Source organism: Peromyscus californicus, unplaced genomic scaffold (assembly GCF_007827085.1).
Source record: "Peromyscus californicus insignis strain IS unplaced genomic scaffold, ASM782708v3 Scaffold_15__1_contigs__length_86483966, whole genome shotgun sequence".
Classification (NCBI taxonomy): domain Eukaryota; kingdom Metazoa; phylum Chordata; class Mammalia; order Rodentia; family Cricetidae; genus Peromyscus; species Peromyscus californicus.
The window spans coordinates 82681216-82698775 of record NW_026294447.1 but is presented as its reverse complement, the minus strand read 5'-3'; the positions used below and the strand labels follow the sequence as shown (position 1 = coordinate 82698775).

Genomic DNA, 17560 nt, shown 5'->3' with positions numbered 1-17560 from the left:
TCTCTGGTCTCCACAGGCACACATGTGCTACAAATACATACATGCAAAATATTAATAAGGATAAAATAAGAATGGCAAAAAGATATAAAAACTGTAAAATCAAGCAGGAAATTGGGTAGGCAAAGATGGAATTTAGAAGAGCATAAATGAATCCATCCATATGTAAGTCAATGACATAATCATGCTTAGAGTGTAATGGAGACAAGGAGCCAACTGAAGACAGTGGAAAACATTTATTTTGACAAGACTGAGAACCAAAAGATACTGTGCGCTAGGCTGAAAAAAATGGGTCCCTCCCCACCAAACTGGTTTGTGATGAATGTTGAAATAGATAGACTTTGCATAAAGCAAAATTATCATCCACAGTCTGAGTGGGCCTTATTCTATCAATTGCAGACCTTAAAAGCAAAATTCCTGGTTGCCCAAAGGAGAGGGAATTTAGCTTCAAGAACTCACTACAAAAAACCCTGCTTGAGTTTCCTGCCTGTCCTGTCCTATAGGTTTTAGACTTAACTTCAGTATCAATTTTCACCTGAATGTTCAGCCTGCTAGCTCACCCTGCAATATTAATCTTCCATATCCGCATCCTGACCTCTAATTCTTTAACGTAAATCTAGATGGATAGGTGGATGGATGTGTGCTACCGGTTGTTTCTTTGGGGTGATGCACCACAAGCCAAATGTCAGCAGCTATCAGATGAAGGCACAGAACAGATTCTCCTTTGGAGCCTCAAGAGAAAGTAGATCCTGCTGACATCTTGATTCCAGACTTTCAAAACCAATTTTTGTACTACAAACCTCAGAATGTTGTTCAATTAAAAGCTGCTGTGATAATTTACTACAGGAGCCACAGGGAACTAAGATGCTTATTCATTAGTTGGCAAATTCATTAAAAACATTTTATACATGAAACTATATTACATATTGAGATTGAACAAGACAATATGTATATATGGCAGACAATGACATTCAAGTTTCTTTCTATCAGAAAAAGCAGTTACAAATAAAAGAAAATAATCATGTGTGGCTTGTCTCTCAGAATACCTGAAACAGCTAACTCAGAAGAAGGAGGTTATTGAGTTCAGTTTGGAGGTTCCAAGTTCAAGCTCAGGCACATAGAACTGTTTTGTTCTCTGGTGTGGGAGGCAGATGGGCACAGCATGCATGAGCACATGTAGATGCAAATGGTCATATCTTGATCAAAATCATGGAGACAGGGTAGCAGGGTCTCACAATCCCTTATGCCACAATGACCCAGTAACTTCCCACTCTTAAAACTTGTATCACCTCCTAGAGTGTCTCCCTGGGGACCCAGCCTTTAGCATATGGACTCTCAGGATTTAACGTATGAACACTCAGCATCCAAACCATACCCACAGAATGAACCATGTTGTTAAATTACTTGCATAAATTCATGTTTCATTTTTGTTAGACAGACACTAACAAACATGTACACAGGTAGGGGTGTGTGTGTGTGTGTGTGTGTGTATTCCTTCAGCGGTGATATCATAGAAGCTATTGTAAGCTTAGATACCCATGTGCTTTGAGAATGTGACTCTTGACTACTTTTGGATTAGTACTCTTATATTCTTATTAAATCTTTCCTAAGCAGAGACAAGATTAGCCTAATGTGGTGGTTTGAAAGAAAATGGCCCCCAAAGGGAGTTGCACTATTAGGTGTGGCCTTGTTGGAGACAGTGTATCACTGTGGGTGGGCTTTGATGTCTCCTATGCTCAAGCTTTGCCCAGTGAACCTGTCTACTTCCTGTTGCCTGCAAAATGTAGCACTCTCAGCTCCAGCATCATGTCTGCCTGTATGCTACCATGTTCCACCATGATGATAATGGATTGAACCTCTCAAACTATAAGCAAGCCATCCAAATTAAATGTTTCCTTTATAAGAGTTGCCATGGTCATGGTGTCTCTTCACAGCAAAAGAAGCCTTAACTAAGATATCTGAGTCTATTAAAATAGCTTTTTCCTCAAACAAAATTAGATAGCTGAGTGGTAGTGACTCACGCCTCTAATCCCAGCACATGGGAGGCAGAGGCAGGCAGATCTCTGTCAGTTTGAGGCCAGACTTGTCTACATACAGAGTTCCAAAATGGCCAGGGCTACACAAAGAAACTGTCTAGAAAACCAGGGGGGAAAAAAAAGAAAAAAAAAAAGGAAAAAAAGTCAATATGCATTATTTTTCTTCCAAATGTATTAGCAGATTCTAGAATTTGCACCCCATGTCTCTGAAATTTTACTAAAAATGGGGACAGTTGTTGGAAGTGGTGGCATATGCCTATAGTCCTAGTATTTGGGAGTTGGAAACAGGAAGGTCAGGAGTTCAAGATCATCCTTGGTTATAAACCAAATTCAAGGCCAGCCTGGGCTATGTAAGACCCAATCTCAAAAAAGAAAAAAGAAAAAAAAAAGAAGTTTGCAATTTGAAGACAATAGCAGATTTATCTCAAAGGAATACTTTCCTTTCTGAAATTTATCTTGAGTATATAGTGATTGGGCAAGGTATCTAAGGCTAAGTGCTAGCCTCCACAGGTATTTGTATACACAAGCATGCACACCTGCATACACAAAGCCTTTTTTTTTTTTTTTTTTTGGTTTTTCAAGACAGGGTTTCTCTGTTTTTTTTTTTGAGACAAGGTTTCTGTGTAGTTTGGTGCCTGTCCTGGATCTTGCTCTGTAGACCAGGCTGACCTCAAACTCATAGAGATCCGCCTGGCTCTGCCTCCCGAGTGCTGGGGTTAAAGGTGTGCACCACCACCGCCGCCGGGCTACAAAGCCATTTTTTTTTTAATTAGAAACACTACACATGCTTCTGCTATTGAATGACCTGATACTTAAATGGAACACAAGCTGCAGAAGGTAGTTCTTTTCTCCTTTTTACCTTATACCAAGATGGTATTTAGTCAAATGTATTTCCTATAAATACACATTTTTTTTTTCTAATTTTGGGGGCCAGTGGAATCAAACCACAGGACAACTAGTTATGATGCCCATGCACCTGGACAACTGCAACTGCCCTCTAAGTAGTTTATCTCTAGTTCTCTCAATACTGACTACATAGTCAGTTTAACTTCCATGGTTATTCCATTTTGTGAGTGTGAGTGTGTGTATATAAATGTGAAGTAAGAGCTCATCCTTGTTCCTCAGATGCCATTCACTGTCTTTTGTTTTTATTGTTTTGTTTTGAGGCAGGATCTACTCCTTCCCTGGAACTTACCCATTATGCAGCCTGGCTGGCCAATGAGCCTCAGGGATTCCCATCTCTGCCTCCCTGATGCTGGGATTACAAGCACTAGGAGTTTCATGTGGAATCTAAGGAACAAACTCAGTTCTTCACGCTTGCATGGCAAACACTGATGGGCTATTGTCTTCAGCTCTGGACACTTGCTTTCTGGTATTTAGAATACAAGTTCTTTATTGTCCTCAATTTCAAATACATCATGACCTACCAAATAGGAGTTCTACCTTATCTATTAAACTCAATTTCCTGTTTTTCTTTAGTCCAGTAAGACTATTTATTTCCTTTTATACACAGTATTTTTTCTTTTGCTGATTGTTTTCCCTTCACATACGAAGCTTTCTTTGTCTCCTTTTCCAATTAAGTTCAATTCTATTAATCAAGTATTTATTGAAATCCTGCTAAACATTAGCCATTAGAGTCGGCCAACATAAAAATGCAATGCCAAAATGCCATCAATTGGGGCCTAGAGAATGGCTCAGTGGTTAAGAGCATTTGTTATGCAAGCATGGGGACAGATATAAGCTCAAATCCCCAGCACCCATGTAAAAAACTGGGTGTGGCTGCATGTGCCTGTAACTCTAACATTTCAGGGAGAAGACAAAGAGGATTCTGGGAGCTCAGTGGCCAGCCGCCAGTCTAGCCAAAAGCAAGAGCTCCAGGTTCAGTGAGAGACCCTGTCTCAAGACAATTCAGTAGAGAGAGAAGAGGAAGGCTTGTTCACATGCATGGGCATACACACCTGAACACTCACATTTATGAACACTACCCACTCAACACAACAGATAAGTAAACAAATGAATGCCATCAACTCAGAGCTGTAGGTGCAGTTTAGAGCCTACATGTGCAAGGTTCTGGACCCAATCCCTGAAAGGTTAATGATGTAAAGGCCTCAGATGGACTGAGAAACTCCATACAGAAAGTTGACTTGTGCAAGCTTCTGACAAGGAGATTCACACACCAAACCCCGCTGGGATCTACCACTTCAAGATAGACTGGAGGGAAACTGACCTGCAGATGGAATCTTCCATCCTCATTTCCATTCTATAAAACTCTAAACCCCTTGGTATTACATGCACAGTCTCTACTCCTACAGAGAGATGAAGTCCTTAAGCTGTTCTGATAAAAGGACAACGCTGCTTCTGGAGATGCCTGCTTTCTATTATTCCAAGTTGCCTCCATCAGTTCTAATTTAACAACAATCCCCAGTGCTCAATCAATTAGCTAATTAACTAAAATGTATGGTTAGCGGCATCAACTTACTCTTTAACATTTTATAATTTACATACCTTTATAGTCCTAATTAAAAACCTACTTCTTACCGGGTGGTGGTGGTGGTGGTGGTGGTGGTGGTGGCGGTGGTGGTGGTGGTGGTGGCGGCGGCGGCGGCGGCGGCGGCGGCGGCGGCGGCGGCGGCGCACGCCTTTAATCCCAGCACTCTCGAGGTAGAGCCAGGTGGACCTCTGAGAGTTAAAGGCCAGCCTGGGCTACAGTGTGAGTTCCAGGAAAGTCTCCAAAGCTACACAGAGAAACCCTGTCTCGAAACAAAACAAAACAAAACAACAACAAAAAACCCTACTTCTTCAATGAATCTTTAAGCTTTCCAGTCCATGCCTTATATTTTTTTAAAGAAACCAGTGTCTTCTCTACAACGTATCAGTAGAGTCTATGAAAACAAAAGATAACTACTTCACTGTAGTGTGTTTTGTTCCTGTTTTGTCTTTTCAACCATGTTACATGTTCTGGAGTGCAAAACTAAACTATTCATTTGTTCTCAAGATGACATGTGCCGTTAGTATTTTTAAAACACCATTTTGTTTCATTTATTGATTTACAATAAACTGAACCATACCAGTGTGCCACATATTACTAAAATAAAACACTAAATTGCCAATCTAGGCTAAGATAAGTTTTGAGTCTCTTAAAACAACCCAATTTCATTTTTTTTCTTTCTCATATAGTCAGTATCTTTATCATATCAAATCCATGTCAGGTCATAAAAAAGTATCTGGTACAAAAACAAAAACTCTAGATTTTTAAAGTATATATGAATTATACAAATGAATTGCATTATGACATTTTCATCTGTGGCTATAGTGTGCTTTGATCATAGTCTCTCTCTCTCTCTCTCTCTCTCACACACACATACACACATACACACACAACTAGTTATCCTGTCTTGAAAAACTCTAACTTTTAAAAAATGGATTCCTATTCATGACTATTTAGTTTCATAGTTTCATATTTATTCAAAGAAAGTCATATAACTGTAAAACTACATTTTAAACTAGAATTCCTTTTCATCTTTTAACCAGTTACTGAAGGTTTAGGTTTTTTAAAAGTATATAGTCTGGGTCTGGATAGATGGTACAGAGGTTAAGAGCACTGGCTGCTTTTCCAGAGAACCTGGGTTCAATTCCCAACACGCACACAGAGGCTCACAACCATCTGTAACTCCAGTCCCAGGGAAACTTGGCACCTTCTTCTGACTTTTGCAGGCACCAGACATAGTATACATAGTGACATATGTCAGCAAACAAAATAAATAAGTAAATGTTTTGAAATATATAGTCTAATGTAGTCTTAAAGTCTATCATTAGTTAGATCAGCCTCCTGAAGTCTTTGGAAAGGCTTAATTCAATAAGCTGTGACATGCTGTGAATATTCTGAAGAAGTCAGACAGACCTTCACTCTAACTTTGTTTTGCATGTTGAGAATGATGATTCCACATGCATGCATCAAAATATAGCAAGAAACAATTTTCTGCTCATATAACAAGGATTTCTGGGGGTTGGGGTTTGGAGTGCAAGCTTGAGATGTCTTGAAAATGGCTTTAGAAAAGCATGAGTTTTAAATAATGACTAGGAGCGAGGGTTCCCATTAAAGGCTTTTTGAACTTCCTGTTGGCAGCAAGAAGAAACCAAGTGGGTTTTCTCTGCAGTTTGATCAGATGTAGGGAAAAAGTGAAGGCTTAAAAATCTGTAAGCAATTACACATCAAAACACAGTCACACTCTTTATTACTTCACAACTCAATTTAAAGGCACACAGAGATATTAAGCAATGTATATCATTTCATCAAATTTAAATATCTTAATTTAATCTGTCTAATTGAAAAATATCGAACATAAAATACAAACATGAAATACAAATATGAAACAAAGTATAAATACAAAAACTAAAAATGTTAATATGAAATGTTCCTTGTTGAAGATGGAAAACAAAAAATTTTTTTATTCTTCAAAAAAGGTTTAATCAAAACCAGGACAACCAGAGATAAAACAATACAATTTTCAGATATTAGTCTTTCTTTCACTTCTCACTTTCTTTAAGACATAGTTAACATAATTAACAAAATTAGAATTTTACTGTTGTTGCATTTAGAAGAAAATAACATAAACCTTTACTGTCACTGACATGAATTTTTTAAAAATTACTATCAGAATTCCATTCTGCATCCTGCAATAATGAAGCCTAAATAAAACCCAGTGATTCCAAGACTTTTAATTGCTGAAGTATGAATTCTGCACTGCTACCATTACAAGGTCTTCTGATCGTTTGAAGGCATTCTTGTTATTATCAAAATAACTAAAATACTCCAGACTAAAACTCAAATTCCGGAGAGAAATGGACTTAATATTATACAAAAATTAATGAAAAAGTATTGACGTCTCTAAGATAGAAGGACTGTCTCATATGGCTTATGAAGTCAAAGTCAAAATCAAAATAAATAATGATTAACTAATATCACAAATAAAAATGAAACATTCAGTACTTAAATAACTTCAATCAAGTGACTCAACTGTAGTAACCAATTACTACTTTAATTGACAAAATGTATCTTCATGCATTCAGTGATAATACAGATTTTTTCTAGATTATTATAGAGCAATAATAGTTCAAAAATAATAATTCAAAAAAACATAAATTGGGTTTTATTTTGTGAGGATGAAAAATCTTTTGAAGAGGAAGGCATTGTATTTTGATCCTGTTCAAAAGAAAATGGAAAACTAAAGTCATCTTTTCCAGCTCCAAATGTATGAGTTGAAGTGTCTGAGGGAAAAGAAAATGTGAAGGTATCTTCTCCTTCTGATTTCCCAAATAAGTTTCCTGAAGAATATAAATATTAAAATATCATTGTATTCATGTTATATGAAACTTAAATCTACTAGAGTACAGAGTACTGTACACAACAAATAGATGAACATTAAATCACTTATCTATCTAACAGATATTTAAATGTACTCTTCATATACACAAAGCATTGCCTTTGGTACCATGAAAAGGTACACTCCAACTTAAGCCCTACTTACAAATACTTTGAACTCAAGTGTGCAAAGAACTTGTATACATAGCAGGAAGTAGGGTAAGACATCTCAAGTAGAGAGAATAGCACATAGGCCCAGAAACAGGTGTGCACAGGAAATAGTAGGGTAACATAAATCCATTCAACTTAGCAGGATGCTGAATAAAATAACAAAGATATATTAAACAAGAATTAATGAAGATTGAGTTTGCAAAGACTACTGAATGTCTCACTAATGTAGACTTAAATAGATAACGGGAAAACATTAAGTATTTCTGAGCAAAGATATAACATAACTTAAACTGCTTTATTAGGTTACTTTGGAAAACATGAATAGAATGGGTGGAAAGGAACATCTAGAAATAGTGTAACTAAAAGGGGGAAATACATTATCCAGCTATTAATTATTGAGTAATTACAAAATATGCTTATAGCAGTGTTCAAAATCTTTGACAAATCTGTGAAGTTTTCCACTGTTTTGAAAGAAAATTTATAAATCACCTTCACGTGTAGATTTGCTTTATGTCAATTCTCATTCATTATTCATTATTTAAAGCCGAAAGCTGAAATATTTTTCAACATCTTTAAAACCAACTATTACTCAACAATTTAAAATCTATAGCAACACAAAGGTTTATTTGAAACAAGTGGCATAAAGCAACCAATATCAAATGAGCTCGCTAGCAGGATGAACTGATTAGCAGATGTTTGTGTTCCCCTACGCCCCTTTTTTATTTTGTTCTTCACTAATTTCATTTCATAAGACTTAGACAAGAATATACAGACTCAGAAAAAAATAAAGCCTTGAATTTCTCTTTGCATAAATGAGTTTTACTTTCTTTTTAAGAAGTTCCTATGAAGTTTTCATAAAATTCCTAAGCATTTTATAAATGATAGTCTATCACTGGGTAAGGCAGTATTTAGGTGCTCTGAGAAATTCAAAGGTAAATATAAAACAAGTCCTTGCCTTCAAAGTTCCAAAGGATGTTTTATATGTATTCATAAATACTTAGTGATATTATATAGAATATAAACATTATTTTAAAAAGAAGAGGTTCAGAAAAATAGAGATTCTTTTGGAGGGATGGAAAGTAAAAGTTGAAATAGAGGTTTTATGGAAGAGAAGTTAGTCTTTAAAGATAAAGATGGAAGTTAGAGGTTGTAAGAAACAAGCAGGTAAAAATGTCTGGGTATATTTGAGATATGCTGAACTCCTTGGTCTGATCAAAGCACAGGTAATTTGTTTTTGAAAAGAGCTTCAGTGTTATATTGAGGAACATGATAAATAAATGACAGTCAGTGAGAGCCACTTAAGTATCTGACTACGGCAGATAATAGAGTCAACATTATGCATAAAGAAGACGAAGCTGTGATCTAGAGGTAAGCTGAGAAGAAGAAAAGATCAATTAAGATGTCACTGTTGCTGGGTGGTGGTGGTGGTGGTGGTGGTGGTGCACGCCTTTAATTCCAGGACTCGGGAGGCCAGCCTGGTCTACAAAGTGAGTTCCAGGAAAGGTGTAAAACTACACAGAGAAACCCTGTCTCGAAAAACAAACAAACAAAAAGATGTCACTGTAATAGCCCATGTGAATGGTTATGAGTTGGAAACAATAATCTCAGAAAAAATTGAAAAAGAAGTATTTCCAAAAAAGAACTAATAAAACTTGATGACTAGTTGAATTTAGTGACAACAAAGAAAATCTAAAATTATCACTGATACTCTGAATCTTGGCAAGCATAACAATGGAGATACCACTAAGGATATCAGAAGGAGAATAGCTTTTATTTCAGATATACTGAGTTTTTAACGTCAAAAGATATCTTACATATAAAAAGCTTATGACTAGCCAATCAGAACTAAGGGCCCAGAGTTTGGAAAAAAAGTTTTAGCAACCACCAGTTTCCACTTGAATTATTTTAATCATGCTAATTATTTAATGCATGCTAATCATCTCCCTGCATTTACCCTTGTTTTTATACAGTGTTTTGTCCACACAGCAATCCACAGTAATCCTTAAAACAAAACAGAAACCAACCAAACAAAAACCTGTCAGAGCATTTCAGTCGTGTGCTCAAAACCCTGCAGTCGCTTCTTCCTGTTTCACTTAGAAGAAAACCCAAAGGTTTCAACGATTGAAAGGTTGCACATGATCTGCTCCTTCTCACCCTTCTGGTTTACTGTGCTGCACGAGTCTCCTTTCTCTCACCTGCTCTTCACTGAACCCCCAATCACGTTACCATGTCAACACCTCTTCACTGAACCCCCAATCACGTTACCATGTCAACACCTTTTCACTCTGGGCCTAGAATACTTTTTTAAGCAGCTACTACCTCTGTCTCCTCAGGTCTGTGTTCAAATGTCTTTCATTGATGTGTTCCTGAATGCCCTGTGGCACAGCAAGCATTTTCCTAAAGCAGGAATTTCCTAGTCTTCTTATTCTGGTTCATTTTCCTTCCTCGTATTTATGATCAATAATAAGGTTTAACTCAAGTCAGGGCTGAGTCAGGCCCACATAGAAAGATGACTTAAGAGTTTTACTTCTCAAAAAAAAAAAAAGAGTTTTACTTCTCATAATACCATTTTTCAAGAAAATACAGGATTGCTGGGCACTGGTGGCTCACACTTTTAATCCCAGCACTCAGGGAGGCAGAGGCAGGCAGATCTCTCAGTTTGAGGCCAGCCTGGTCTATAGAGTGAGTTCCAGGACAGCCACGGCAGTTACACAGTGAAACCCTGTCTCAAACAAAAACAAATGATTAAAAGGGACTAAATATGATAACCATTGCAAGATACCCATAATGTTTGATAATTGAGAAGTCAGCAGTACAGGAGGAAACAGCGTTGGCAAGTTGTGAAAGACGTTTCCGTGCTGAAAGAATGGAGAAGGAAGAGTGGAAAGGACAGGAGGATGGGAAAGGAGAACAGATCAGTTATGGACTGCTTTCTGTGTGAGGAGATTGCAGCACTGTCTCCTTAGTTAACACTGAGGGCCTAAAAGATCAACTGGAGATAAACCAAGTACCACGGAGGAGAATTAACATGTTTTATATGTAGAAAACTTCAAATCACTTACCAATTTCTTGTTGTGATGAAGAAGGATTTAGGTTTTCTTCAGAGTAATGTTCATTAAACTGGAAAATATTTTCATTAACTATTACTTGTGAAATTAAAAGAATAGTTTATATAGTAGCATTTATATTCGACACTAGAGTCTGGATTTTTTTTTAGCGTATAATATTAGAATAGACATGACAGTAACTTTCTACATAGATATCACAAAACTTAAAAAAAGTCTTTGGGCTCGGGATGTAGCTCAGTGGTAGAATCCTTGCTAAGCATACTGAGGTTCTTGGATCAATCTCTAGCACTAGATGGATATCATTTACTTATACTAAAACAAGGATTGGTCTGGAGGGTGTGACTCAGTGGTAGAGTGCTTGTCTGTAGCATTCCTGAGGCCTAGGGTTGGGTTCCCAGCACTGTAACAAATAAATAAATAAATGAAGCCTTTAATAACTTGATTATAGCAATATATAAAATATTTACACTTAGAGAATCATCCTAATATTTCTTCTGAATATTTTATGGTTAATATTTTTTAAATTTAAAACTTAAACTGTTAAGTCTTATTGGTGTAATGTATAAGTCCCTAATTTATTCTTACAACTAATGGTCCCACCTTTATCACATTCTAAATTCTTTTGTTTCAAGACTTTCTAGCCTATACCACTGAATTGGATCAGTCCTTATTCCTTTATCACACCACTTTGGTTACAGGTACGTTTATACAATTTTATGCACTTAGTTCTTATGTGTGTATATGTGTAGGGCACATGTGCCATGCTATATATGTGGAGGTCAGAGAACAACTTGTGGGGTCAGTTCTCTCCTCCCACCATATGGGTCCCAGGTCAAACATCCTGAGGCTTGAACCCACTCTTGAGCCATTTTACCCGCTGTTTTAATGTGTACAATGAGTTCCTTTCACCAATTTATTTTACAATATTTATGACTTATAATTATATTCTCTTAATTTCTAATAGAGGTAAGTGATCTTTTTTCTTTCCTTTTGACAATCTAGCTAGGAGTTGGTCAGTCTTCTTAATCATTTTCAAAGAATCAACTTTGGCTTTCTAATTTTCTGGGTTTTTTTTTCTAGCTCATTGATTTCTAGTGTTTCTTATTTCTTCATTCACTTTGGATTTACTTTGGTTTGTTGTTCTTTTTATATCTTTTCAAAAGAAAACCAATGATCATTAATTTTAGACTGTTCTTTTCTATTAATATTTGTTTTTATTAACTAAATTATCTAACTACCATCTTTGTTCTGACTGTGTTATCATTCTACAATTTTGAAATGCTGAATTTTCATAGTAAGTAATTCCAAAATCTTTTCTGATACCTGTCATGACTATTTTCTTGTCTCACAGCCTAAATGTTTAGGATTTTTCTAGGTATCTTATTAAGTTCCAACTTAATTGCACTGTGGTCAGAGAACACACTCTGATTCCAATACTTCTATATTTATCAAGATTCATTTAATGAACCAAAATAAAGCCTATCTTGTAATTATACCATTAGTGACTGAAAACTTAAGAGTTGTTGGATATGGTGTTTATCAAGATCAACAAGACCAAAGAGACTGATAATAGCATTCAGATCTTACAAGACACGTTTACTATGTTATCTAATTTTAACAACTGTTGAGAAAAGGGAGTATAAAACACACATAGTTAGGTATCTATTTACCTCTTATGTAAATCTTACTAATTATCCAATTAACTCATTAATTTCATTTCTTGCAATTGAACCCACAGCATTGTAAACACTAGGCAAACACTCCACCACTAAGCTCAATATATAGCTCTATATTACATGTTTTAAAGCTGTCCCTAGACATAAACCATATTTGTGAGTGGTGTATCTTCCTTATGAGTTGAACTTTTTATTTTTATAAATTATCTCTCATTTCTAGCAATGTCTTTATCATGAAGGGTACCCCAAGTGATCATGTAGCCTTCTGAGACTTAGAATTTTTATAAAATATAATTTCACACCTATTAACTTTCAACCTATCATCAGCTTTATATTGGAATAGGTATGTGTGTGTGTGTCTCTCTCTCTGTCTTTTTTTTTGTTTTGTTTCTGAGAGAGGGTTTCTCTGTGTAGCCCTGGCTGTCCTGAAACTCATTTCCTAGCCCAGGCTGGCCTCCAACTCAGAGATCTGCCTGCCTCTGCTTCTGGGTGCTGGGATTAAAGGCTTGTGGAAACACCACTGCCTTTATGCTTTCTTACTCAATTTCTTCTTTATTGTCTTCTTCTGGGTTAAATACTTGTTTAGAATTTCATTCTATTACCAGTTTTACTTTTGAGCATTCTCTTGATAATTCATCATGATTTGTCCTAAGAAATGTATTAATTGGATGGTCTCCTTCCCCAACTCACCACAACAAAACAAAATGAAACAAAAATTAAAAATACAGTTTTCCAGGATTTCTTTTTGTTGCTGTTGGTTTGTTTTTATTTTTAGAGACACGGTTTCTCTGTGCACCCCTGGATGTCCACTCTGTAGACCAGGCTGGCCTCGAATTCAGAGATTTACCTGCCTTGGTCTCCCAAGTGCCAGGATTAAAGGTGTGTGCCACTACTGCCCAGCTAATTTTCTAAGATTTCAATTATATTAAGATTAGATTACATTTAAATTACACTAAAAAGAAATAAATTTCCATAATGTTTCCTTCCTATGTAAATACCTCATGTATTTATGCTTTCAATAATTTTTCAGTGGTTTTATATTTTCTTTATGCAAAATGTATATGCTTCCTGCTGAAGTTATACATATTTAAATTCATGTTACTTGCTGTGGGATGTTCTGTATGTCAAATGTGTTGCTGATTGGTCAATAAATAAAACACTGATTGGCCATTGGCTAGGCAGGAAGTATAGGCAGGACAAGGAGGAGAATAAAGCTGGGAAGTGGAAGGCTGAGTCAGAGAGACACTGCCAGCCGCCACGATGACAAACAGCATGTGAAAATGCCGGTAAGCCACGAGCCATGTGGCAAGGTATAGATTAATGGAAATAGATTAATTTAAGCTGTAAGAAAAGTTAGCAAGAAGCCTGCCACGGCCATACAGTTTGTAACCAATATAAGTCTCTGTGTTTACTTGGTCGGGTCTGAGTGGCTGTGGGACTGGTGGGTGAGGGAGATTTGTCCTGACTGTGGGCCAGGCAGGAAAACTTAAGCTACAGTTACTATTGTAAAAAACAATTTAGTTCTTGTGGTCTGTTTTTTTCATGTCTAGACATTCCTTTTACAAACTGTTTATGAAATAAATGTATACATAATAACAAAAGCTAAACATATTAAATATATAAAATGTATAATACCATATCTTCTATCAATAAATTTGTAATTTTTTCAATTTAATATATTGTAACAAAAACTTAAGCCACATAAAATGCTAGGTATGATTATTTAAATGAGCAATAGCAAGAAAATATTTACATTTGTACAACATAGCATTAGTGAGTGGTACTTTTGAAAATCCTTTATGTGTATAAATTCATTTAATATTCATAAACTCTATGGCAGCCACTGTCATTATTTCTATTTTATAGATAAGGAATTTGAATTATTCTCACCAATTTCATACTCTACATGTCCAAGTACTGAACGAGTTAATATTGAGTTTAATTGCTAAATTCAGAAGTAAACAATTTATAGTGATTTGCATCACTGAAAAGTAGCAACACTGGTACAAGTTCTTCAGGTCTTTTAAAATTAATAAATGAAGTGTTGCCATATACATACATAACTGAAAACACTAGTATAACACAATAGCATTATGAATTAAATGAGAATATGTAGTTTATTTTTACACTTAAAATATGTAACACATTAGTTATAAAACCAATCTCATTTTAATCTGCCTTTAACTACAATTGAGATCATCCCTATCTTAAGGTTTTTCTTTTATTTGATTTGGGTGCTGGAAATCAAGCTCAGGACCTCATGAACAGTAGGCAAGCACTCTACCACTATGTGAGCCATATCCCAGGCAGAGATTTTCTAGATTTACTTTTATTTCTGTGTATTCCTGTGTAGATGCATGTGTGCCATGTATGTACAGATGCCCTTGGAGGCTGGAAGAGGCTGTTGGCTCCCCTGAAACTGGAGTTTCAGGAGGTTGTGAATCCTGACATAGGTGCTAGAAACTGAACTCGGGTCCTCTGAAGGGCAGCAAGTGATCTGAACTGCTGAATCATCTCTCTGGCCTCAAGATTTTCTTTTAATAAATAAATATGAATCTGGCTTGTCTGAAGTTAAGAATGAAAAAGCAGTAAGGAATTTTTCTATACTCTCAATACTCAGAACGTTTTTCCATGCTGGAGGTGTCCCCCAGCCTCAAGGACACTAGTCAAACACTATCCCACTGAGTTATATCTATAGCATTTTTTAAAAAGTTGCCTCTGTAAATATTCTGTCCCAAGAAAGCTTGGTATTAAAGGACTAAAACTGCCTAAAGCTCCGATGTACAGTTTTTAGAAATAAATCACATTACCTGATCTGATGAGATTTCTGGATCAGATACAGAAGAATCAAATAAATTTAGTCCAGGTGATCTAGAAGAATAACTCATAAGAAATGAGAATCCAGGAGAATCCTTTTGTTTTTGTCCTTCAGGTCCTACATTTCTAGTTCTGTTACAGAACGATTTAAAAAATCATCAAAATGTTAAAAATGTATTAGTAAACAATGCAGACTGGGAATCACTATAAGCAATGGCATACAGGTAAGAATTTGTAAACAAAGGTTGGAGGTGGGTTTCAAAGTGACAAACTTATGGAGAAAGGATGGTTTGAGTAGGGAATATAAAAATCATTCTGGGGGTAATAACTGTCAATTCTTTTTTTTTTTTTTTTTTTTTTTTTTTTGGTTTTTCGAGACAGGGTTTCTCTGTGTAGCTTTGCGCCTCTCCTGGAACTCACTTGGTAGCCCAGGCTGGCCTCGAACTCACAGAGATCCGCCTGGCTCTGCCTCCCGAGTGCTGGGATTAAAGGCGTGCGCCACCACCGCCCGGCTAACTGTCAATTCTTACCGAGAAATGTTGTCAGCACTATTCTAGATATTTACATACATGTAATTTACTTCTGCAACAATCCATCAAAACAAAGTATTGCTGTTATCACTTTTCATTTTACAGCAAGTAATTTTGAAGTTTAGAAATGTTAAGTGATTTGCTTAAAAAAATAGTGAGTGCCTAAGTTGAAATTTAGATGCAGCCATTCACATTCAAAATGTAAGTTCTCATCTCTGACACTGTCTTCAAGATCTTGAAAACTAGACATGAGACACGTTTTAATAAGAAGTCAGACATTACAGAATGTTTAGATAAGAGAAGATAAACTATAATGACCTGGAAAAATAATTAAACAAGACAGTATAAAATATAGATCCAGAATGGTCTAAGTTTAAAATCTCAACTTTAAGCCAGGTGGTGGTGGCTCATGCCTTTGATTCCTGGCTGTCCTTGAACTCATTCTGTAGAACAGGCTGGCCTCCGACTCAGATCTGCCTGCCTCTGACTTCCAAGTGCTGGGATTAGAGGTGTGCACCACCACCACCCAGTTTATAAAATGTAAAAAAAAAAAAAAAAAAAAAAAAAAATGGAATGTACCTCTGGTCAGTGTTTACTTAGCATGAGTGAGGTCTTAGGTTCACTCCCCAGCATCCCCAACCATATAAATAAATCAATGTATAGTTATATATTATATCTAAGTCTGACAATACTGCCACAGCAATCTCTATGATCATAACTGAATCACATACCTTTACAGACCATAATGTTCTCACCCACAGAGTTTCAGCATATAATACAACATTCATTCACAATTTTAGGATTTGATGGTAAGTTCTGTTTTGAATACATTTTGCTTGAGTCAAATGCATGGCATTCATACATAAAATTCTTACTAACAATTTAAGATACATGAGTAGAACACAGGTGAGTAATACCTGATGAAGCACAATCTGACTTAGGTCTAAGAGGGGCTTAGGGTTCAATGTTAAGGGACAGTCTGAACAGAAGCCAAAGGCTAAATTCAGCATTGCTTTCTTGGCTGCAAACCCTCAATCAGCGGTTTCCAAGGCTGTATATTTATATTAGAGACACTTAGTCTTAAGAAAACGGGAACTCATGCTTCAGACATGCCACATGGAAACTGACTTGAAGCATTACTCAATAAGTAGTCACAACTCCTTTATGTATCAGTAGTTCTTGAGCTTGACACTAAAATTTTTCCACGTATTTATCCTCTGTAAAATCTGAAACCTACATACTGTCACAGTGGCTACTCAGTATCTGTATCCTCTTCACTTTACCATCAAACCCCAAACAAACAAACAAACAAACTAAAAACAGGGAGTGGAGTCTATGAAACAACAACAGTAGAACACTAACAGCTGTACAAACAGGTAGATGGGTACACGGTCTCTCCCTTGTTTTCATGACTGAAATACTAAAATCTTTTCAAGTTCTAATTAAGTAGGTATTTTACTACTCCTATAAATTACTTATATAACTCAATGTATAAATAATTCAATTAGAATTATTAATAAAAATCCTACATTTCAAAGAAGGGGCTTTTAGGGAACTGCATTTTCTCCACAGATTCAGGTGTCTTCATAGTTTCCGGAGTTCTTGGAAATAAAGGAGTTTCAGGAGTTTGTGGGAAATTCTCAGTCCTTTCTTCTTCACCACTATTATTTTCTATTGGCTTTCCAAAGTGTTCTATGTACACGGCCTGCAGATGGAAGGTAACACACCACTTTCACAATGACTGTTACTACTTAATAAAAAACACCCATATAATGCATAAGGTAGGACGCACATTAGCCTGTTATCACTTCACAGATAAGGAAAGTAAGAACTGGTGAAGTAACATATATACTCAAAAAATAGAAAAATAAAAAAAATAAAAGTTATTTTGTCAGTAAAGTCT

General features: G+C 36.1%; 1 protein-coding gene across 1 annotated transcript in view; it reads right to left on the bottom strand.

Moving 5' to 3' along the window:
- Positions 1–7161: 7161 nt before the first annotated feature.
- The window catches only part of CUNH14orf39 (chromosome unknown C14orf39 homolog), a 35786-nt gene continuing 25387 nt past the window's right edge, over positions 7162–17560 (bottom strand). Inside the window, exons 14-17 of the mRNA XM_052738154.1 lie at positions 17187–17362; positions 15121–15265; positions 10629–10686; positions 7162–7358 (exon numbers count right to left, since the gene is read on the bottom strand). Of these exons, the coding sequence (XP_052594114.1) occupies positions 7162–7358; positions 10629–10686; positions 15121–15265; positions 17187–17362 (576 nt within the window). The remainder of the gene's footprint in view (positions 7359–10628; positions 10687–15120; positions 15266–17186; positions 17363–17560) is intronic.